The sequence below is a fragment of the Trypanosoma equiperdum genome (assembly GCF_001457755.1).
Source record: "Trypanosoma equiperdum strain OVI genome assembly, contig: ctg_842, whole genome shotgun sequence".
NCBI lineage: Eukaryota > Euglenozoa > Kinetoplastea > Trypanosomatida > Trypanosomatidae > Trypanosoma > Trypanosoma equiperdum.
This window is the reverse complement of record NW_027124801.1, coordinates 67,555-89,419: the sequence shown is the minus strand read 5'-3', so window position 1 is coordinate 89,419 and position 21,865 is coordinate 67,555. Positions and strand designations below refer to the sequence as shown.

Sequence of the window (21,865 nt, the reverse complement as noted above, 5' to 3'; positions counted from 1 at the left end):
TTTTTTTTTTTTTTGGAGGTGATGGGGGGAAGAGATTGACAACGTTGTTCATCCGCGGTGTTGATTGTTCTCACACTACGGGATTTGTGTGCCGATGCTCCCTACTGTTTGGTGGTGTTGTAGCCATTCCTTTTTTTAAAAAAAAAGTGTTAACTCTAACTACGACTAATGATAATTCGGGGGTATATGCGCTCTGGGGTTTCCGGTGTTTTATTTTTTGCACGTGTCAGATTTAGGAAAGAGTACTGAATTAAAAGGCGTTTTCCTTTTTGTATCTCGGGTTTGATATGGGTGAAAATGACAACGCTCAGCAATTGGTCGAGGAGATAAACGGTAACCTAATTGAATGGACAACTGGCGGCGACTCAGAGAGGCTTATTTTCCGGCTCCTTGACCTCTATAACCGCTTTATGGTCGCCGTTCACCGCGATTTAGTGTCCTGTGGAGACCAAGGCCCTGCACTGGCTACTGCAGTCTGCATACCCCTGTGGGAAATGCTACACCTTTATAGCGGTCCCCTAGGACCTTTCCGTGCCTCATCCAAGGCGTTTGCTATTACGCTTTTGACGTCACTGTACCCCAAAACAAGAGATCGCCGATGTCTTTACCAGCAATTGGGATGTATTTGCAGTTTAGGACATCCGCCCGTACCACTAAGCTGGTGCTTACCCATGTCGACTGAGGTTGTGGAGCATGTTACTGGCGATGGCTCCGCTGAGGACAGTTATGAAGCAGTCGTGGGCTATGTGCGAAACACAGTATCGGCTGAGGGTAACATTATCCGTGCTAGCTCTTCCAGCGTTCTCAATGAAAAGGTGGGAATGTTGTTGGAAGACGTTCTTCCACGATGCTACCTCGTTGTGGAGGAGTCTGCTACGGCTTGCAAGGAGATATCATACGAAAACGCTATAATAATAACTATAGGTGCTAACGAAAGGTCCCCTTCGCGTTCCTTATGTGTGCTAAAACCAGTCATATGGAAGTATTTGGTACTCCTTCATGTGTATTCACCCGAAGATGCGAGGTCGTTGGGCAATTACGTAACAAACTCCTCGTGGGCACAGAGAACTGTACGTGTGTCGGCTCAATGTGAGGCGACCTATGCTAGTCTTATTGGGCCAATTGTACACGAAGCTGCTGTGTGCACTTCCCTAATAGGGTCTAACGCCAATGCAGCACCCGACAATACCCCATTCCTCTGCCCTCGGTTGCTGGGAACGTTGTTGCCGACTGGCTGCCGAAAAGGCGGGTTGGTAGACGGGTATGGGAACTTAACAACCCCCTTTAAGCCGAATAAAATTATGAGGCGAGGGGAAACTGTGTACCAGAATGTCGCGGCGAGTTTGCATAGTGCATTAACTGAATCCATCCCTATGGAGCTTTCATTTTTTAACGCGAGCAGCTCGTGCCGTGATTGTGACAAGTTGACGCTGATGTGCCGCAGTGCAATGCTGACTTCGGTGACACAAAACTCCAGTATAAAGGGACTTCCTGCTTCCGTCGTGGGGCGCATGCTCTTTGACCGCAAAAGGGGACGGGACGATGTTTACGAGGGCCCGATGTTTTTGCCCTCAACTTCTACTCTCTCTGATCTACTAGGCGAGGACGAGGAAAATAAAATGTATTGCACATTAGAACGCATAGCAGCTACACATCATCCGGTGTGATTTACCTCTACATAACGTTTGGTTATTTTCTGTGATCCTCTGCATTCTCGTGTAGAGACGGCAAGTGCCCGCGGCTAATTGAATTTTAACCCCTTATACCTGATGACATCGATAAAAACTTCGTTATGCCTCACTTTTTTGCCCCCAACCTTTTCAGTAGGACAACCCTTTGTTTCGTTAGGAAGCAGTATTCTGTCGTGAGAGGTTGTTTCAGGGGATAGAGAGTTGCGCATTCAGACGTTCACTTACCTCTGTAGTTTCGTTAGACGCATTTCCTCTGAAAATACCCTTCCAAATGGGTAAACTAAACCCCGCCCTTTCCCCACTGCAGAAGAAGACATCAACAAATGTTTATCCACCCGTTCCAAAGAACTGTGTTGTTACGGGTGGTACAGGTTTCGTGGGCACGCGGCTCGTGGAAATGCTCGTGGAGCGAGGAGCTGAGAGGGTCGTGAGTTTTGATATCGTACCGATGGAGTCCGCCGTCAGTGCGTGGCAACATCCTGTCATTGAATACGTTGTAGGGGATATTACTAACTACAACGATGTGTTGGTTGCTCTAGAGGGTGCCGACTGTGTGTGGCATCTGGCGGCTGCTGTTGGGCCATTTCACCCGCGCGAGTTGTACCGCAAGGTGAACTATGGGGGCACAATGAATGTCATTCGCGCGTGCTTTCAGCTGGGTGTGAAAAAACTTGTGATGAGCAGCTCACCGTCCACGCGCTTCAAGGGGGGTCTTTTTCACCGACCATGCGTTGATGGACTTACGGAAGATGAGATGCCAAAGTTGCCGTTGGATTCTTACATGCAGATGTACGCTGAGACTAAGGCGGAAGCAGAACTAGCCGTGACTGCCGCATCTTGTGACGACCTTTTAACAGTAAGTGTAGCACCTCACCAAGTTTATGGTCCACGAGACAACCTTTTCCTGCCGAATATGCTGGAGGCTGCGGGAACGGGGAAACTGCGTGTTTTTGGCTCTGGAAAGAATAGGATATGCTTTACGCACGTGGACAATTATGCCCATGGCCTTATAATAGCGGAGCGGGGGTTGTACAAGGGTTCACCCATCCTGGGTAAATTTTATATCGTGACTGATGGAAGCACTCATCCCGAACCCGATGCATACTGCATTTTTTGGAATGAGCTGGACAAAGCGGTGGTCGCAATGGGATTCGTATCTATTCATAAAAAAATACGCGTCAGTTTCTGGTTGATCTATGTTGTTGCTCTGGCGGGAGAGTTGGTCGGCTGGATGTTTGGATTTGTGTTTAAGCTCAATGTTTTCAACGTCTTCGTTTTGACGATGCATCGATGGTTTCGTATAACTGCGGCCGAAAGGGATCTTGGCTATAGGCCAATAATATCGTTTACTGAAGGCTGGGATGACACCATTACGTGGTTTAAGATGAACTGGCTTCCTACATTTGAGGGGCGGAGTCGGTCTTTATTGGGTTTGTCGCACCGCTCGCAGCAAAAAATTGACATACAGGCAAGGATGACAAGGTAAAGTTGTTGGTAATGTAAAGTTTCTATCGGTTTCTATTTTAGTTTTGGTTATCGTCTTCACCCTTTTTTCGTACGTGCGTTTATTTAGCCGGACACTTCTTCAATTCCGGATCTACTCAGCGATGTCGATAATTGGTTGTTAAGGGATGGGGGGACCTTTTACTTTTCAGGGATTTGGCAAACGAGCCGGTTCCTGCATTGGTTTTGTGCTATATACGCGTGAATCGACTTCCTGCGTCGGCGCTGTCTTCGAGTTCAAGTGGGCCGTTTTGCTCTTTCCCAAACATGCATTTTTTTTATGTACCTGTTTGCCTGGTTTGCGTTATGTGCCAGCGGCAGAGAGCAGTGGTAGAGTGCTGACAGAAAATAAGTTTCATATATATATATATATGTCATTTATCACTTTTATCCCTGCGTGTTTCTTTGTTTGACAGTAGAGACGAGGTGGCCATGACGGCACTCTATCCGTGGGTTCCAACATCCAATGCGATGTACGCGTTTGGGAGGCGGCTCGTGAACCGTTTTTTCCCGCAGGTACGCAACGTATATCCGCTGACGTTCCTCGACGGGCCGTTACCGGAGGAAGTTCCACAGTCTTTTCTGCTGCACGGCAGAAACGACCAACCAGATCCGTTCAAGTACATGGAAGATCTCTTCGATCGTCGCACTCAGAGCTATGTGCGGCAAGAGCAACGGCACTTTACTTTGGTTGACAGCAAGTTTGATTTCAAGCACAACAAAGCGCGTTTGTGGGCGGAACTTGATGCGAAGGTCGTAATAACCAGTCGTGAGGGTGGGTTTGACAAAGGAGAGGAGCGAATAGGTGATTACATCTATTTCACACGTGTTGTCCCTGGCGGTGACCCCAATGCAATTGGGTTTTACCGTAAGCGTTTCGGTGAAGTGGATTTGCTCGCAGAGGAACTGATCAACCCGTCCGCTCTGCAACAACACTTTGGATACGCCCATTGTAATGTGGGAGTCTGCCGTGTTTCTCAGGACGGAAAGTACCTAGCGTATACTCTTTCCGTGGGGGGAGGCGACCGCTACATTTGTCATGTGCGAAGCATCGACAACGCCAGCCTTTTCCATGTGATCCGCGGTCGCAACATAGTAAGTATCGAGTTTGGATCGGACAACCAATTTTACTTCACAGAATCCAATGAGCTTAATCGTCCAAATGCGGTGATAATGCAGGAGATACGTCCCGGTGTTCTTCCACCGCCCGTGGAGCTATACCGAGATGATGATGAGCAATTTTTTGTTGATGTTCGAAAAACGAAGGACAACGCCTACATAGTGATCACATCCGACTCCAAAGTGAAGTGCAGTGCCCTTGTGTTGCCTGCTTCGTTTCCAAAGATTCCACGTGAAATGCAAGCTTTCTTCCCCGATGCACGGCCGGTGGAGATTGCCGGCAAGGGAAGCTGGAACTGGCTGGAGCACTACATGGGTCATTTCCTCATGGTCGTGGGTGACAGGGGTCCAAATCACCGTGTGGTATACGCACGGGAGGAGGTGGTTCTCAAGTATGGCATGGACGCTGAATGGAAGGAGCTTGTGCCACACCGAGACGATGTGCAGATAGTTGATATTGACCTTTTTCACGATCACATTGTACTATATGAATCCCATTTTGCCTTTGAGCGCATTAACCACATCCGCATCATCAAGTGCGGGAAAGGCATTGATGATACTGCGCGGCGGTCGCGAGCAGACGACCTGGTGATTCACTTCCCTCCACTCGCTTGTGTGACGCCTGGATTGAACAAAAACTTTGACCAGGACTCTATTAGTTTTGTGTACAGTAGTCTTTGCCAACCCAGCAAAGATTGCGTCTTCAACTTTAATAGCGAAATGACTTCCGGTAAGTGCCGGATGTGCAGCCCGGAAGCCATTTTTACACAACGACAGTCAGAGCAATTTACGCCGTGGGATTACATGTGGCCCTATACTATATATCGGGATGTCTGCGTTTCCAAGGATGGCACGCAGGTCCCCATAACTATCTGTCACCGGCGTGATGCATTCGTGCAAGAAGCGACGGATTTCGAGGCGCAGCCCAACACACCCAAGCACTGTTTTATCTATGTCTACGGTTCTTACGGTGAAGTACCGTCCATGCACTTTCAGTTGGCACCGTATATGTGGATGCTACGCCGGCGTTGGACTGTTGCCTTTGCCCACGTGCGTGGTGGTGGCGAACTCCCCAACTGGGCCGAGCAGGGCAGGGGTGAGAAAAAGATAAACGCGGTCCACGACTTCATCGCTTGTTGTGAGCATATGGTCAATATGGGGTACACGAAACCGGAGCTCATGGTAGCGGCGGGCAATAGTGCAGGATGCGTACCGATAGCGGCAGCCATGAACATGCGAGGGTGCGGTCTCTTCGGGAACGTATTAATGCGGTCACCTTTTTTGGATGTCATAAGCACGATGGTGGACCCAGACCTTCCGCTCTCGTTGGCCGAGCAGGACGACTGGGGTGACCCGCTCAACTCCCCTAAGGATTACACTCGGCTGCTTCACTACGATCCGTACCATAACATCAATGATCGCGTGACCTACCCTGGTATGATGGTTTCGGTTTGTCTCGACGATGACCGCGTGCCTCCCTGGAATAGTTTAAAGTATGTGGCGAAGCTGCGGCAACAGCGACGGCGCAAAGGTGTGGATCCTGTGGAGAAACCACTTATTCTGCGTGTGCGCAGCAGCGGTGGTCACTACATATGGAACGACACTGAGAATCTCTGCGAGGAGTTATCATTCTTGTGTTCACAGCTTGACCTTGAGGGTCCTGGAAAGGTGCTCAACGACATGGACATTATGACGCACATGCACAACCTCACTGTCACTGGCGCAATGGATCACGATGACCAGGAGAAAGTTTTCCTCAAGTGGGATAATTGGGAGCGGGAGCGCATCGACTACCACGTTAAGCTGCATAATTTTGATTGGGAACCCAACTTTCGCAAACTAAAGGCAGAAAAACAGCCCTTCTTCTGGGTTCCTACGGACAGCGAGCTCCATCAAAGCAAAGTGGATGAGATGTTTCGTGCGAAAGAACGAGACATACGAGAACGCGGGAAGAGTGAAGCGAAAACTGGGAGTACCGGTCGAGCCATGGGGGAAAACAAATGGGCCTCGGAAAACGGGAGAAAATAGTGGACCACACCCAAATGAAAAGGAAAGGGTTGCGCATCGGTTGTCGCTTGTGACGCGGTGCTCGTTGTGTAGTGGCAGTTGAGTGGCTGATGTGGAGGAAGCGGTCTTTCATATGGCTACGTATGTTGCAGCCGCGCTGAGGGTTACGTCGGCAATGTCTCTCCCTTTCCATCGCCTGGTGAGGTATGCAGGCTCTGTACTGACGATACGCAGCAGCAGTTTCTTGCCCGTTCGATATCGTATTAATACTTACGCATTCAGGTAGTTGGGGGGCAGCTGTTTTGCAACCCGAATCTCGGTCGATCCGTCGTTGATCCTGGGTGGATTGACAAACATGTTGCCGCTTGCCTTACCCGTGTTTTCCAGATATTCTTTTTCAACTACATTAGAAAGGAGCAAGGAGATGATGCATTATAGTCCCTAAGAATTATCCGATGAACATGGACGCGGTGGAAGCTGCAGTCATGCGGCATGGAATATTTGAGGTGCGGGGCTGGTGCCGAAGACTAGTGCAAGCCTGCATATTGTTGTTAGGGGGCGTGTGTGCAAATTAATTAATTACACTCTCATGCTCGTCTTCGTGCATCCGAATGGATTCACTTCGTTAGGGTGCACCACGCCTTCTCTGCTCGCTTTTTAACGATTTTCCTCTAACCGTTTGATCAATAGATACTGGAAAATAGCAGAACTTAGTTTTTCGTCGGTGGTGTCGACGTCCATGGGAAAGAAAAGGTTTTACGCGGTGGCGGTTGGCAGACAAACCGGTGTTTTCAGTACCTGGGAGGAGTGCCAGAAGCAGGTCTCAGGGTTCTCTGGAGCCCGTTTTAAGTCTTTTTTGACTTTACAGGAGGCGCAGGCCTATGCTAGTGGGGTGCAGGACGTTGAGCCGGGAAGTGTCGGCACATCACTTGTGGCTGACTCGCACACGCCTGTTTTGGTGGGTGTAAAGCGCGCGCTTTCACTTGATGTGACGTTAGATGCTGTGGAGGTGGATGCTGCGGATGACGGTAATGAAGTGGATGACGAAAGTAAGCAGCAGGTTCTCTCCCCAGAATGGGTAGAGGCCCGGAAACGGGAGGCGGTTGTTGTGTATGTTGATGGGGCCTGCAGAAATAACGGAAGTCGAAGCCGTGAAAGACGACCACGTGCTGGCTTCGGTGGATTCTATGGCGACGGTGACAGCCGTAACTTTAAATTCCCTCTTCCAGCTCACGAACCCCAGACCAATCAGCGTGCGGAACTCTCCGCGCTCATCCATGTCTTGCGCGTTGCGTTGGACTCTCACCCTTGCTACAATTTGTGTGTATACAGTGATAGCAAGTACACCGTAATGGGTGTCAATTCCTACTTGCACCGGTGGGAACGCAACGGTTTTAAAACTGCCGGTGGAGGCGACGTTGCTAACATCGACTTGTGGAGTCAATTCACGAAATTGCGTAATAGGCACTTATCCCGGTGCGCGGAACGTTTCACTATGGAGTTCCGCTTCAAGGCTAGTTTAGCAGCGATAGCTGCACGCGCTGTCGCGTTGCAGTTGAAGCACGTCCCGGGGCACGCAGGTGTGTATGGGAATGAAATGGCAGACCGCTTGGCAGTTGAGGCCTGTGAATCGCCCTTTGGCTAACGTGGCACAGACAGGAACGCCATCACTGATTGGTTACATGACGCAAGTGATTCTCTGTGGCTGTAAACCAAAGGAAAGGCTGCGTTATTTTCGTTGTACTGTTCGCAGCCTCCTCACTATCTTTGAAGTGCTCACTCAGATGGCTGGGCATGTCTTCCCTCGTCCTTCGCGTTAGACACCTTCTTACACCGTTTTTTTTGTGTGTTCTACTGAAGCTCACACCCGTTTTAGGATTAAGGGCAAAGGTGTGTTCGTTAATAGCAATAAACGGTGACCTTCTGACAGCACCGCCGTCGAAAAAGGGCGAGATTGGCAATGTTATTACTGCAGACACTGATGTTAATGGGTGTTTCTATACTGGGTGGTGCTCTGCCTTCATCGTGCACCCAGTGTACGTCAGTCAACGAATCAAATCGCTGGTGCCCTGTGGATATGACATGTGAAACGCAGGGTGATTGCTCCTGTGGTGGCACTGCTTGCTTAAATTTCACTGATTGCTTTCTTCAAGAGGTTTCTTGTGGTGATTGCATTAAAAATGGTGGACTTTTTTGCCCTACGATGGAGGGTGGAATCGCCTGTGTCTTCCCGAATACTACGGCTCCCGGGAGCAGTTGCATATCTGAGTTGTCCATGTGTCCTGATGATGTCGGCGACCAGGTGTTTCTTTCTTGGGTTCTTGGGTGTGGTGCACTTGCCGTAATCGCTTCTCTGATTGTTGGCTTGAAGGTGTCTTAGAACAGGTGGAATGGGACATGAGGAAGATGGGTTCCTTGTAAAGGTAACAGAGGAGGCTGATGCTGCGTTGTCGTCGCATACTTGTCCAAAGGTCATTGTTAAGACGGGGGCACCCCAGGCGAGCACTCGTGTAGCTTCTTTAATGTTATACGAAATAAGTATCATTAAATGTTTCTTTTACTCATTAGTTTCCCATTGTTTCACCTCCCTGGACTGGCTTCTTTTTTTTCTTCTTTATCAATGTGTGATTTGCTTGGCAGGGCAAGGAAGATTTGGCAAGAAATAATTGCTGGTTGGTGCCTGTCAGCGTTGAAAAATTGCCATGTGGATCGTGTTTATGAATGGTCAGGCCCGCTTTTGGCTTGTGGGGGGCGCCACTTACACGGTAGGTAGCAAGGAGTGTCACATAACGCTGGCGGGGGATCCCAGTATCAGCAGAAAGCATCTCACTTTAAGGGTAGGATTGCTTCCCTCACTTGCCCAACCTCAGGAGCTCAGCAACGAGGAGGGAAAGGATCTTCTGCCTCTTATTGTCACCGACACATCAAAGTACGGTACCGAACTTCGCTCTTCCCCCAATCGTGGCGGCATCGACGGTGACAATGACAGTACGCACGCCGTGGAGAGGGATGTTCAACTCTCCGGTGCCACTCCGACGCGTGTTAAATTGTCCAGGGGTGATTCGTGTTGTGTTCCTGTTAACTCTGCGCTGTGGAGGGGGTTTTCCATGACTTTGGGGGCTCGTGGTACGACCCTTTCTTTGAGATGGAGCCCCATGCGCGTCTTCACAGTCGACTACAACGATGGATGCATGTATGAATGGATGAGCCGATGCGGTGCTGTAACCGTGTCGGATATCGCTCTGGCAGATTATCTCGTTACCCCACACTTAACCATAACACCCGCTGCCGTTGCTGTGTTGTGTCGTTTCTCCTCGCACATTGTAACCCCTGAGTACTTCAAGGTGCTGCAGGAGGGCAGGGAGAGCAACCCGCAAAAGGAGCTTCAGGACCCACGTGCATATTTTCCATCAGTTGACAGCTCGTGGTCTGCACTTCTGAGTAGCGAGAGCAGCGAAATTTTTGTGTCAGACAACAGAGCACCACCCGCGGCAGGTGAGATTTCGGCGGGGTTGAAGGTTGTGCTCTCGGATTCGTCACTAAAGGAAAGACGGCAGCGACTGTTTGCTGGTACAACGTTTGTCGTCGTCCAGCAATTTCTCTACGATGAGGTACGTGTGTTTCTGCCTTTTACCCAAGGTTGCGCCGTTCTGGATTTGTCGCTGCTCGACGCGGTTGACAGTTGTGGGGACGAAGCCGCAGTCCGTGCATTTTACGCAAAGCATTGTAATCACATTGTTTTGTACAGCGACCGGGAGGAGCTTCCTGTTTTAGGGCCCCTTCGCACGCTACAATATGCGATGGGCATGTGCTGCGTGGAGCACACGGCCTTCATTCGAAGCGTCGTGTGGTTGAAGCCACTCCCCACTTTGTCTCTCTCCTCCAATGTTTCCCCATCGGGAGAGAGCGAGCAGCCGGCGGCGTGTAGCTGCAAGTCCGTTGAGCGAGGGAGTGCGTACGCGAACCCGAAACAAAAAGACCACCGCTGTGAAAAGAAAATGGGACGAGGATATGACGAGACAGAGAGATTTCCCAGTGAGCAAACGGGGCGATCTGCAACCGAAGAGGGGCAAGAAATGCGAGAAGAGCAGGAATGTGGGTGTCGAATGCAGGGGGAGATGGAGCGAGAAGATGCTGAGGAAGACCACGACTGTGAGTCAAATATGATCCTTACGCAGGTAGAGACGGGAAGACCCTGTGTTGGCATGAAGAGAGGACGCGTCGGGGCCGCTGCTGTGGGTCGTTTAACGGATCCAAACCCCCTTTTCCAAGAGCTATGGAGTGATGAAGAGGTGGATGGCTATGACGATGACGATGCGACGGGGCACCACGAGCAAAACACACGAAGTGTGGGCGCAGGTGGTTGGATCTGCCGTAAACGACAAGCCGCAGAGGTGGGGATGGACTTCACAGTGAGGGATGGTCTTGCAATATCTTCACATCCGTGCCTTAAGCGTTACGCCGCATCGCTGATCTCCAGTGGTGGTGGTGGTGGCGGCAAGTGGTTCAAAAAGCAGCAATTAATCGAGTGCAGGGAGAAGGTCGAACTCGACCGCACTGAGACCGCACCCGGGGTCGGCTCATTAATGCGGCAGCTAGCTATCGATGATGTGGATATAATACCGGATGCTGTGGGCAAAGCCATCCGGATGGATATTCGGCAATTGGGCACGCGTCATACGACCCGAAACCTGCAGCCTCGACAGCAAAGGCGTCCCAAAAAAAAGGCACCTGCGCAGTACAGTGTCCTGGACTGTGACACCCTGAGTGAGTTTCCGTGGCCGTATGCGGAAGGTTGGCCCTCGAAGACCACGTCATTAGGAGAGAAACAAATGGCGAAGCGTGTAGACTCGTTAAATGATCTGTTACGGGGCCCGCAGTCGAGAAGAGCTCCGCTGAGCGTTTTCGACCTGGAAGCATTCCTGTAGTATGAGACCGGAATGGCCAAATTATTGCATAAAGGAGTTTTAACCTTCAGCAGTATTTGAGACTCGTTGGGTGCGATAAAATGACTACACATTTGCTACCATTGTCCCCACAAATAGCAATGGTTTGTGATAGCTGTATTTTTCTGTGCGCGACCTTTGCTCTTTTTTTTTTTTCAGTGGGGGTAGTGTCTGCAGGTGCGGACGTGGACTATTGTGTTTTAATTCTAAAGTGTTTCAATAATGGTTTGTTGGGCTTTCCTTTTTCATCCCTACTCTATGATTTGTTTATTTTTTCCTTCTCAGTTTCCTTATTTTTGGTGCAGGGGGAATATTAACTGTTATCATTATTATTTTCCCACAAAAGCGACTGTGAGATACTTCGGTTCGATAATATGTTCTTTTTTATGTGTTAGTTAATGGATTTATTTCACCACCATTTCTTTACCTACCCTTTGTCTATAACTGTCATTCGATATATAAATGAAAAGCGTGACCAAATGAGTAATATATACAGACTTATATATTTTTGTATCTACATTTGTGCGCTGTGTTTAGCCCATGCTACGCTCTTTTCCACGTTTCAGCAACACTTTAAATACTGCGGGGAGCGCTTGGTTCCACACAGTATTCGCGGCGGCGTTGGGGCGTGTGGGCACCGTTTTTTCACTACCTATACACACTTATATATCCATCTGAGTGCTTTTCCGTTTTTGAGGATATACCTTTTTTTTTTTCCTCCACCCTGTTGCGCGATCTTGACCTTTCTCTGACAATCGTTCTGGTGCTTTGTACACGGGGTGCCTCCCCGTATCAAAGGCGAGATCTACCCTACTCCTTAGTTCTTCTAATTTTGTGGCCTCGCCGTACTCTGTTTTTCCGATCAGTTTTGCATTTTTGTCTCCTCATATTTGCTGTGTTGCTGTTATCCCCTACGTTCTGTTTATTCACTTCTTGTGCACATGAAAACATAAAGCAAAAGGGCATCCTAAAGAAGCATGTTCTCCACTACCACCGGTTCTTTCTGTGGACCTTCGCTTAGTCAGCCAGTGAGTTACTCACTTCTGGTGCTTCCGCCAAAGAAGGAGCTCCGGAAGAAGGGCTACAACATGACTGATATCAACACAACTTCGACACGCGTACATCCACTTGCTCGATGGCAAACACATGTGTTAAAGCATGGTGCCACTTACCGTGATGCGCTTGACGCTGTGGAAGAGGCCAACACAAAGCACTGGGGGTTCCTAAAGGCTCGCATCCAGTTCTCCTGTGGCTCCTTTGAGTCCTTCGTGCGTACTAATCCGAACGATCCAAGCACATTGAAGGGCGTTTCTACATACGACCCTAACGGTGTCTTCCACAAGGAGACACTTGACTGCACGCTCAAGAACCGTTCTACACTGCTTCCCCGGCTGCGCGCCATCGTAGACGGGCGGGGCCACCATCTTTCTGGCAGCACCCCGCCGGCTCGCAGTTTCCATCCTCAGGTGCTGTACAAGAACTGCCCACCACCTGTGCTTTCCCAGGCTGGCTATGATTTTACGCCCATGAGTCACAACGCGTTCTTGCTACGCACTAACGATCATCCTCAGGGTGTGCGTGATGTAAAGAGCGACTTTATGAAGGGCAGTTGCGACTACCGTCCCAGGGCGTATCTTCGTGATGAGGTGAGCGGCGGGGTGAACAGCAGGCACTGCCACTGCGCAGAAGTGTACCAAGTGGGTGACTACACGATGGATCTGGCGCGGGGAGCTGAGATTGACCACCGCAACCGCACCGTTAACTTTGAATACACCAAGAAGGGGACCCTTAAGTCAGGCAGCAATATTGTGGGGAAGCGGCACGCACGGGTTCCGCGATTTCCGTGTGACCACAGTGTCAAGGGCGCCTGCGCTGATGCTGGTATGGATACACGGGACGGTGGCGAACTCCCGTTGGTGAGTGGGGAGGCGGTTGCCGAGGGTGCGGAACAGGGAGGAGCCACAACAAGCCCGGCTTTGCGGTCACCACGGAGACATTGCGGAGCCGGAAACGGGAAGGGGTCGTCGGATTCGCCTGTTGGGCGGAGCCAAGAGCGCGAAAAGCAGGTCCAGGTGCTGGTGGACTGATGTAATCCGCTGTGGAGAGTATTCCTGCAGTCATGTAGAGTGGGTGCGCGAGGGAGGTGAGATAGAGGGGGTGCCAAAATCGTAAACGAAGGACAACAAACTTTACACACTTGTTAGAAGATTAGAGAGTGGGACGCGCGGGGTAGGGAGTAACGCATGCTGGGAAATGCGAAGTATCTTCGTACGTGATATTGGCGGGGAAGGTACTCGGAGGAAGGGACGCATGAACGGACGAAATTAAAGGAAAGAAGAGGTGAAGATGTTCGCTGGTGGGCGTTTGTGTAAGGACCTCCTCCTTCTGCAGTTCCGTTACATGACAACACATAAACAACCATTTTGAAAAAATTTGGCTGTATTTTGTGTTGTTATTCCCGTTTTTTTGTGTTTACCACTTTGCCGCTTTCAATTTCTGCAATTTTTTGCCCCCCTTCTTCCCTCCTTTTACCCCTTTTTGTTTTTTCTTCGTGCACTTCATGTTAGAATGAGGCGCGGTTATTCTTCCCGGCGTAGGATCTGACTGATTTTCAATTCTGTTTTCTATTTCATTTACTTTTTTCTCTCGTTAAATGTATCATCATCCCTTCTTTCACGTGATGTTTGCACTGATGTATCACTTTTCAATAATATGATCACTGCTTAATTGTTTTTGTGCGCCAAAGTCTCATCTTTCACTGCGATCTCATCTTCGGTCGTTTTCGTATCTCTTCTCTTCTTTTCCTTTCCGCTAGTTTTTTTCTAGTTATTAGGCGTGCTTGTATCACACATTAACGCTAAAAGACTTTTTAAAGTTTTGTAACAGGGAGAATACTTTCCCTCCCCACACACATACACAACCCTTCGTTTTCAGACTTTTGTGTTCATTACCTTTTCACTTTTGTTGTTGTTTTGTTTTCTTGAGATTATTGTTATAATTCCCTCAGTTTCCTTACACTTTTTTCTTTTGTTGTCACTGGAAGCAAACAGACCAGCCTCTTTTTTTTGGTTTTGTTTTGTTCTTCATTTGATTCTTCTCTTTACTCTTGTTCTGTGCCTCGGTAGAGCAGCTTCCGGTTGCACTTCTCTTCTTTGGGACCGTCACATTTGTTTCTCCTGTGTAAAGAAGGAGTAATATATATTGTAAAAAAAATAAATAAAAGAGGGCAGAACAGGGAGTAGACTTCTTGTTTTCGTCTTTCGTTCGCTCGGTTCTCCTTCCTACTTTACCATTTGTCGTTAGCTACCACTTGACAGGACCTTGGAAGATTTTAATAGTGGGGCCGCCGACGAAAGAACAATAGGGTTAAAATAGGGAAAAGAGAAAAAAAAAGAGAAAAACAAGGATAAAGATAAAAAGAAGACAAGCGAAGACTCGGACACTTTCGCAGTGGCTGTATATAGATATCTACATAGATTTCTACAGTTAGCGCAGCCGGTCGGTGGTAGTCGTTGTTTATTCCTTCCACCTTTACTTCCATTTGTTTTTTCCCCCTCCCGGGTGCTTTATTTCCCTTTATTTTCTTGTACTATATTCCGTTGGTCTCTCTTTCCCCTTACTCCCATTAATCGGCGTGGGAGAGAAAAGAGTGGGTTAAAGAAGAGAGAAGAAAAGAGAAAACGGGTAAAATCTTTGCTATTGTTGTGGGCCACGTGCTGACCTTTTTTTTGGCGTGTTTTGTCCGCTCGTAGCGCGAGGCCAAATTACTGAGGGTAAGGGACTAGGGAAAAGAAATACAAAGGAAAAAAAAGAAGTTGCATTACAGGAAGACAGACGGAGAAAGGTGTGGTGAAAGAGGGACGAGGAAAGAGGAAACAATCGAGGACGAACGAAAGAAGCAAAAAAAAAAAGCGGACGTTTTGCGGCTGCGAAAGGACAGGAGGGACGAAGAGAGAGAGAGAGAGAGAGCCAACCCAAGAAAAAAGAAAACAACAACAACATAGTGGGAGATTCATAAGGAAGAGGAAAACGAGAGGAGAAACAATAAAGTGCTTCCCTATTATTTTCGTTCCCTCCAACCCAGGTATACGCCTTCTGTCACAGAGTATTGGGGGGAAGCAAAAGGAGAGGAAACGAACGAAGTGGAACGTGAAAGGATTGAGTGCGTCAGGTGGTTGGTGATTACCAAACTGCAAAAAGAAGAAACCTGAAGGGTGAGCAAAGAAAAGGTGAGAGATTCTCAAATAAGAGAGATTCTGATAGCGAAACAGTTTATATATACGTGTAGACATGGGTGTTCCAAAATTCTTTCGATGGGTAGCGGAGCGCTACCCCTCAGTGATCACCCCATTTCGTGATTTTCCACCTCCAGTTGATAATCTGTACCTGGATATGAATGGTATTATTCACAACTGCACACATCCCAATGATGCGGATGCCACACACAAAGCGCCCACGGAGAAGGCTATGGTCGAGGCCATGTTTTCGTACTTGGAAAAACTTTTCAATGCGATTCAGCCCCGAAAGTGCTTCTTCCTTGCCGTTGATGGCGTGGCCCCACGAGCCAAGATGAACCAGCAACGGCAGCGGCGTTACCGCAGTGGGTACGAAATGATGGTTGCACGGGAGGAGGCTTTATCTCGCGGCGAGGAACTTCCCGAGGAAGCTGATGTGTTTGACAGTAACTGCATTACCCCGGGAACGGACTTCATGGTGCGCATAAGTGAACATTTTCAATACTTTATCATGATGAAGATGTCGACGGACCCTGCGTGGCAAAACTGTAGCGTTATCTACTCGGGCCATGACCACCCCGGTGAGGGTGAGCATAAAATTGTTGAATTTATCCGTCGGAGGAAGATGCAGCCGGACTACGGTCCGAACGAAACGCACTGCATGTACGGACTTGATGCAGATCTCGTCATGCTAGCGCTCGCTACTCACGAGCCTCATTTTGTGCTGTTGCGTGAGGTGGTGACCTTTGGGTTTGGCCAGGAATCGCGGCGGGCACGTGAACAGCGTGAGCAGGACGAATCAGACGGCATTGTGGCTGACAAGTCTTATCAGAAGCCTGACGAGTTTGTTTTGTTTCATGTGAATGTCTTGCGTGATTATCTCGACCTTGAGGTTCGCGAGAGGCTTGGTGACAAGCTCCCGACCAACTACGACCTAGAGCGAGTTGTAGACGACTTCGTGCTCATGTGCTTTTTTATCGGTAATGATTTTCTACCGAGTATCCCAACGCTTGGTATCCACGATGGAAGTTTGGTGCAAATGCTTGACCTTTACGCGCAGCGGGTGCTGTTGGCCCACACGTACCTAACCGACATGGGACGCATTGACTGGCGAGCCGTGGAGGGGTGGCTGCAGGGGCTTGCCGACCTAGAATTCACCACAATTAAAGCTCGAGAGGCGCAGGAACAGGAGTATCAGCGAAGAATGGCACAACAATGTGGCGAACACCGGGCTGCCACAATATCAACGTCGACTGTGGAGTCGTTAAGGGAGTACAAAGACCGTTACTACCGAGACAAGCATCAGTTTGCCATGGGGTGGGATCCACAAGGGGAAGATATGGCCAAACTAAGACTACACTACATTGAGGGCATCATGTGGGTTATTGGCTACTACTACCAGGGGCCGCCATCGTGGAAGTGGTACTTTCCACACCACTACGCGCCAATGGCCAGCGATCTGGTTAATCTTCCCGCTGTGGCGGCTTGTGTTAAATTTGATCCCGGTAAACCTTTTCTTCCCCACCAACAGTTGCTCGCGGTTTTGCCGCCTATGTCGTACCGCTCTATGCCCCGTGCCTATTGGCCGTTACTACGAAGCAAAAACAGTCCTCTGGCCAGGTATTTTCCAGAAAAGCTTCAAATCGATCGAGAGGGCACACGCGCACCCTGGGAGGGTGTAGTGTTGATTCCCTTCATCGAAGAACGGACGTTGCTTGCCGCGTATGAAACCGTGCAAGATCGAGTAACGCCGGAGGAACGTAAGAACAACCGCCTAGGTCTACCAACCCTCTATGCCTACGATCCCACTATTGAAGCCTACGAGGTGCCAAACTCGTTATTTGGGCCCCTGAGAAGAACCACCGTTCGCCGTGACGCTTTCGACTTCCCCCCCTTGACAAAGTTTATTCCGCGGCTCTGCACAGGCGTGTGCACTGGTGAGCAACAGTTTGAAGGGTTCACGACACTTCGGTCGAAGTGGCGTTACATCACCCCACAACGTGAGAGCGGTGTTGTGACTATCTTCGGCATGCCCGCACGCGGTGAGAGCTTGCTCCTAGGGTTGAAGGACAGCTTCAACGCTATTGCCGCCCATGAGGTCGCAACGCTTGTTGGGCAGGAAGTTCTTGTTGGATTCCCGCACTACCGCCGCGCACGTGTGGTAGCGGTTAGCGACAAACGTGTGCACATCAGCGCCAATATAAATCTAGAGGGTGTTTCGTGTGGTGCCAACGTACGGGAACTAAACCGGGACGCTTCAATGAATATAGCGAAGGAATTGGAAACACATCGACAGTGTATGCGGGAGAAGCTCGGAATGTCTGTAAGCAACCTGACAGTACTCGTGTATGTTAACCTTTTTACTGGAATGCGCATGACCCGAAAGGGGCGTGTGGTGCGCAACTTTTCCAAGGACCAAACATGCTATGCATTGCCCCTTGTAGCGCGCTTGCAAGACGTGAAATTAACGGAAGACTCTCGCTACGTTGAGAGGGATCGTGTGGAATGGGATAACCGCTTTGGTTCCAGAGTCATACTGGTTGGAGCTGAGCCAAAAAGTATGAAGGGGAAGGATCAGCAGCTATATGGTAGTTCTGGTGTTGTGGTTAGATCCAGCCCTGATGCTGAGGGGACGTTTACTGTCGCTGCACGGGTGTTTCAAAAGCCAGTTTCTATTCCGCACGTGCTGCTTGACTATGCTTCGTCTCGCAATTGGGTATCAATGCCAGATGTGAGCAATGAGGTCCGTGTTGGTCCCTTGGCTCTAAAGCATCTTGTAGGTTCTGTACGCACATCCCCTCAGTACGGTTGCCGTGAGATTGGGCTCGGCCTCATTTACACGCGGAATAACCTCGTTCGCATCGGTTACGCGAAACAAACGGTGCGTGGTGGCAAAGCATGGGGAGCCCCCGGTGGCAGGTTGGGTGCGGGGCTGGAAAATAGTGACGATGCATTTGGCAGGCCAGTCCAAGATGCTGCGCCGGCGGGTCACTACTTGGAAAGCCTGCAAAAGGGCGAGTCTCGTCCCCGATCTTCCCGTCCCATGCAGTACATGACATGGTTCTCGCGGAAAGCCGTTGTCTTAATCAAAACGTACGTGGAGAGGTTCAAACCACTTGTTGACCGACTGGAAAGCATTGCCTCTTCACCCCAAGCTCTGGATCCCCCGCAGTTCATGACGGGCGAGTGGGCTGATAACGACGTGGACGACGTTCTTCGTTCGATCGAAGAGTTTATCGAATCGTGTGGCATACAAAGCGTCCCCCTTGTTGCTGCCCAAGATGACGCTTTTCCACGAGAACACGTGCGAATGTTGGAAGAAGAGCTGGACCGTCAAGGGCCACGGCCGTTGGAGGACAGAATGCTGAGCTCGGTGGCGCGGCGGTGTCTCTACTTTCCTGTCACAAGATGTGCTGGTGGACACATTTCCCAATTACCTCTTCCCCAGGAGCAGACAGTTCACCTTGGCTCCCGCGTTGTGAACTGCCGTGCCTGTGGTGCAGCACCTTTCGGTGCAACTGGTACCGTTGTTCGTTTGCTATCAACTGGCCACGACGCGGAAGTTGTGTATGATGACCCTTTCGTTGGTGGAAGTTACTTTGACGGCAGGCTGCGTCAGCCTCGTGGTTCGATATCGAAATTGTCAACACTCCTCGTTTTGAATAAACCTTCGGGTGACGAATCTGAGTCGTCACAAGGACAAAATGGGTCCGTTGTCCAAAATTTAAAGAGTATCTGCAAGAAGTTGCAGCAAAAGGAGGACGATCACGATCAACAACAGCAACATGGGCGTGGGGTGGGAATTCCATCCACGGAAGGTACCCCAAGCATCCCGAAGCCACGTAGCGCCATGGGGGAGACAAGTGCTTCTGGTATCGCAGCTGGACGGAACGTCGTGTCACCTTCATCTCTAACGGTAAGTGGTGGTTCTGGCGGCATTCAAGTAGCAGAACTTATGGGGAAATTGGCATCGTCGAAGGCGACTTCACCAGATGCAGGGCTGAATATTTGTGGTGCAACATATGCTCCAACTGTCGCTAGCAATAAACTGCCGGTGGCTCCTCGCTCAGTAACCACCACGGCAGCCCCCGGCTCCGGGACCTTCTCCGTTCCACTACCGCGTACAAGTGGCAACGCAAACAGGACAAACAGCGGCGATGGCGAAGGTGATAAAGGTTGCAGGAAGCCTGGTTTCTCTTTTACTGTTCCGTCGGAGGTTTTGAACGGTGAATTCCAAATTCGCCCTGGTGAAGGGGCTTTGCTTCTGAAGCGCATGATTTCTCAGCATTTATCAGGAGACAGGAAACGATGAGGAGTGTTGGTGGTAGTGGTGTTGGTGTTGGTGGGAGAAAATGAACCGAAGAATACGTCCATGAAGCGTGACTTCATTCCTTTTCATCTTTTCAGTCTTTATTTGGACATTTACCCACGGTGGACCTTGCATCTAAACATATGTGCATATGTACATATTAGATTTGCGTTTTTCCCGAGGAACTCGGAGATAAATGGGCGCGTGAAGGTGGGCTTGTCTCTATTGCTTCAATTTTTCTTTTTTTTGGTGCGTGTGTATGTGGCAAGTGGTTGGAAGTGAAATGAAAGACACCATGATAGCGTTGAAATGTGTGAAGTTCACGTATGCGTAAGCGTGTGTGTATGGGTGCGAGAGGAAAGAAAAAAAAAAGAAGGTTGATACGCGGGAATCGAACGACCACATTGTGTGGTGAAATGAAAACACAATAGGGAGGAGAGAGCGAGTTTAGCCCCCTCGCGTGATGGCAGTTACGACATAAAAATAAATAAATATATAAGTAACTATACAAATATATATATATATTTATTTATTTATTTATATATGAGATTATATGTATATACATACGCTTGTAGGTGGGAAAAACTTTTTCTTTTTTTGTTTCTTTGATTCACAAGAGGATTTTAAGCCACTGTGTTCTTTTCTTTGTTACTTATTATCATTATTCGACTTGCAACGGAGTTTAAACACAATTTCACTGTGAACGCCGTCCGCTCTTTCTCTCCTATTTATTTCCACACTATATTCCTTTCCCTTTCCCTTCCACTGTGCTTGTGGGTTTGTGTTTGTGTTTCCATTTTCTTTTTTTTTTTCTTGTGCGTGAGCGCATGTGGGGCGAGGGGTATCAATGCATGGTACTTTTCTTTGACTTTTCTTTGCCTTTCCTTTGCTGAGGGAAACAGTAAAGGACAGAGTGGATTGCGTAAAAGGACGTAAAGAGAAAGAGAAAGAAAAGAAAAGAACTGGAGAAGGAATAATGAAAAGCATGAAGAGAACGCAAAGAAGGTGACAAATGCACGAATATATATATATATATATATTAAACTGCATGTTTGCGTATAGTTAGGTTTAGTTACGGAGTTTAGGTATTAATTGATGAGGGAAGAGAGGAGGGATCGAAATGTTGATAAAATAGCCGAGCAGTAGGTGAAGTGTTAGAAGGCACAAAGGATTATATATGTTTCTTATTTATTTACTTATTTATATAAGATACTAGGATAGGAAGCACGCATTCATACAGGTACACAAAAGTGTGTGCAGATACGGGAAAAAATTAGAGCACAACAACATGTATTGTGATGATATGAGGTGTGTGTGTGTGTGTGTGTGTGTGTGTGTGTGCATGCATGTTTTTTTAAAAATTTTAATATTAAGAGGATGAACGTATGGGTTTGGGTTTCAAAAAAAAAAAAAGAAGGAGGAGGGAATAAAGAAAAGAAAAAAGGAAGGGGATAGCAAAACGAAAGAAACCAATGACGGAAGTGGAGAGACGAATGTGACAATTGAGAACAAGAAAAACGACTTTTTCTTACCCCCATTCCCTTTCTTTTTTGTTTTGTTTTTAATATTTTATTTCTCTCCCATGCGGTACTTCATGTTGCCGCAGCTGGCATGCAGGGAGAAGCGAGGGGGGGGGAAAATGGGGCGGAGGAGGCGGTAAGGGGGAAAAAAAAGCACTGGTCATTTTCAGGCAAGAAAAAAAAATAAAATAAAATGTGATGAAAGGAAAATAAAAATAAAAGTAAAGAGAAATAAAGAAAAAAGGTAAAACGAACGTACGTCATGTGAACCCGTGTCCCTCCCGCGTTCCATCCCTTCCAAATAACTTGTTTGTTTGTTTTTCAATTTATTTTTATTTTTGTTTTTTTAAGAAAGAAAAAGGAGATAGAAAGGAAAGGAAAGGAAAGAAATGAAAAAAAAATGGAGAGCATGTCATTTGAGTACTGTTTTTTTGTTTTTTGTCTGCGCACATTGTCGTTTCCATCACTTTATTTTTGCATCTTTTTGTTTTGTTATGTTTTCTGTTCCCATCACCCTTTTTTTTGTTTAAAAAAT

At 48.5% G+C, this 21,865-nt stretch overlaps 7 protein-coding genes and 1 pseudogene across 8 annotated transcripts; all 8 read left to right on the top strand.

The window, feature by feature from the left end:
- Window positions 1-287: 287 nt before the first annotated feature.
- Window positions 288-1,667, top strand: TEOVI_000395300 (uncharacterized protein; the record flags this gene model as incomplete). The annotated part of the gene is made up of 1 exon (XM_067226782.1): window positions 288-1,667. The coding sequence occupies one exon, from the start codon at window positions 288-290 to the stop codon at window positions 1,665-1,667; it is 1,380 nt and encodes a 459-aa protein (XP_067082883.1).
- Window positions 1,668-1,848: 181 nt separating this feature from the next.
- Window positions 1,849-3,177, top strand: TEOVI_000395200:pseudogene (annotated as a pseudogene). The gene has a single exon. A coding segment is annotated over exon 1 (1,329 nt).
- A 449-nt stretch (window positions 3,178-3,626) lies between these two features.
- On the top strand, window positions 3,627-6,341 carry TEOVI_000395100 (oligopeptidase B protein, putative; the record flags this gene model as incomplete). Its single annotated transcript, XM_067226781.1, has 1 exon — window positions 3,627-6,341. One exon carries the CDS (start codon window positions 3,627-3,629, stop codon window positions 6,339-6,341), a length of 2,715 nt encoding a protein of 904 aa, XP_067082882.1.
- Window positions 6,342-7,059: 718 nt separating this feature from the next.
- Window positions 7,060-7,965, top strand: TEOVI_000395000 (ribonuclease H1; the record flags this gene model as incomplete). The annotated part of the gene is made up of 1 exon (XM_067226780.1): window positions 7,060-7,965. The coding sequence occupies one exon, from the start codon at window positions 7,060-7,062 to the stop codon at window positions 7,963-7,965; it is 906 nt and encodes a 301-aa protein (XP_067082881.1).
- Window positions 7,966-8,280: 315 nt separating this feature from the next.
- Window positions 8,281-8,700, top strand: TEOVI_000394900 (uncharacterized protein; the record flags this gene model as incomplete). Its single annotated transcript, XM_067226779.1, has 1 exon — window positions 8,281-8,700. The coding sequence occupies one exon, from the start codon at window positions 8,281-8,283 to the stop codon at window positions 8,698-8,700; it is 420 nt and encodes a 139-aa protein (XP_067082880.1).
- A 322-nt stretch (window positions 8,701-9,022) lies between these two features.
- Window positions 9,023-11,248, top strand: TEOVI_000394800 (uncharacterized protein; the record flags this gene model as incomplete). Its single annotated transcript, XM_067226778.1, has 1 exon — window positions 9,023-11,248. The coding sequence occupies one exon, from the start codon at window positions 9,023-9,025 to the stop codon at window positions 11,246-11,248; it is 2,226 nt and encodes a 741-aa protein (XP_067082879.1).
- Window positions 11,249-12,243: 995 nt separating this feature from the next.
- On the top strand, window positions 12,244-13,353 carry TEOVI_000394700 (uncharacterized protein; the record flags this gene model as incomplete). The annotated part of the gene is made up of 1 exon (XM_067226777.1): window positions 12,244-13,353. The coding sequence occupies one exon, from the start codon at window positions 12,244-12,246 to the stop codon at window positions 13,351-13,353; it is 1,110 nt and encodes a 369-aa protein (XP_067082878.1).
- A 2,203-nt stretch (window positions 13,354-15,556) lies between these two features.
- TEOVI_000394600 (5'-3' exonuclease XRNA, putative) lies at window positions 15,557-19,813 on the top strand (the record flags this gene model as incomplete). Its single annotated transcript, XM_067226776.1, has 1 exon — window positions 15,557-19,813. One exon carries the CDS (start codon window positions 15,557-15,559, stop codon window positions 19,811-19,813), a length of 4,257 nt encoding a protein of 1,418 aa, XP_067082877.1.
- Between the last annotated feature and the right edge of the window lie 2,052 nt (window positions 19,814-21,865).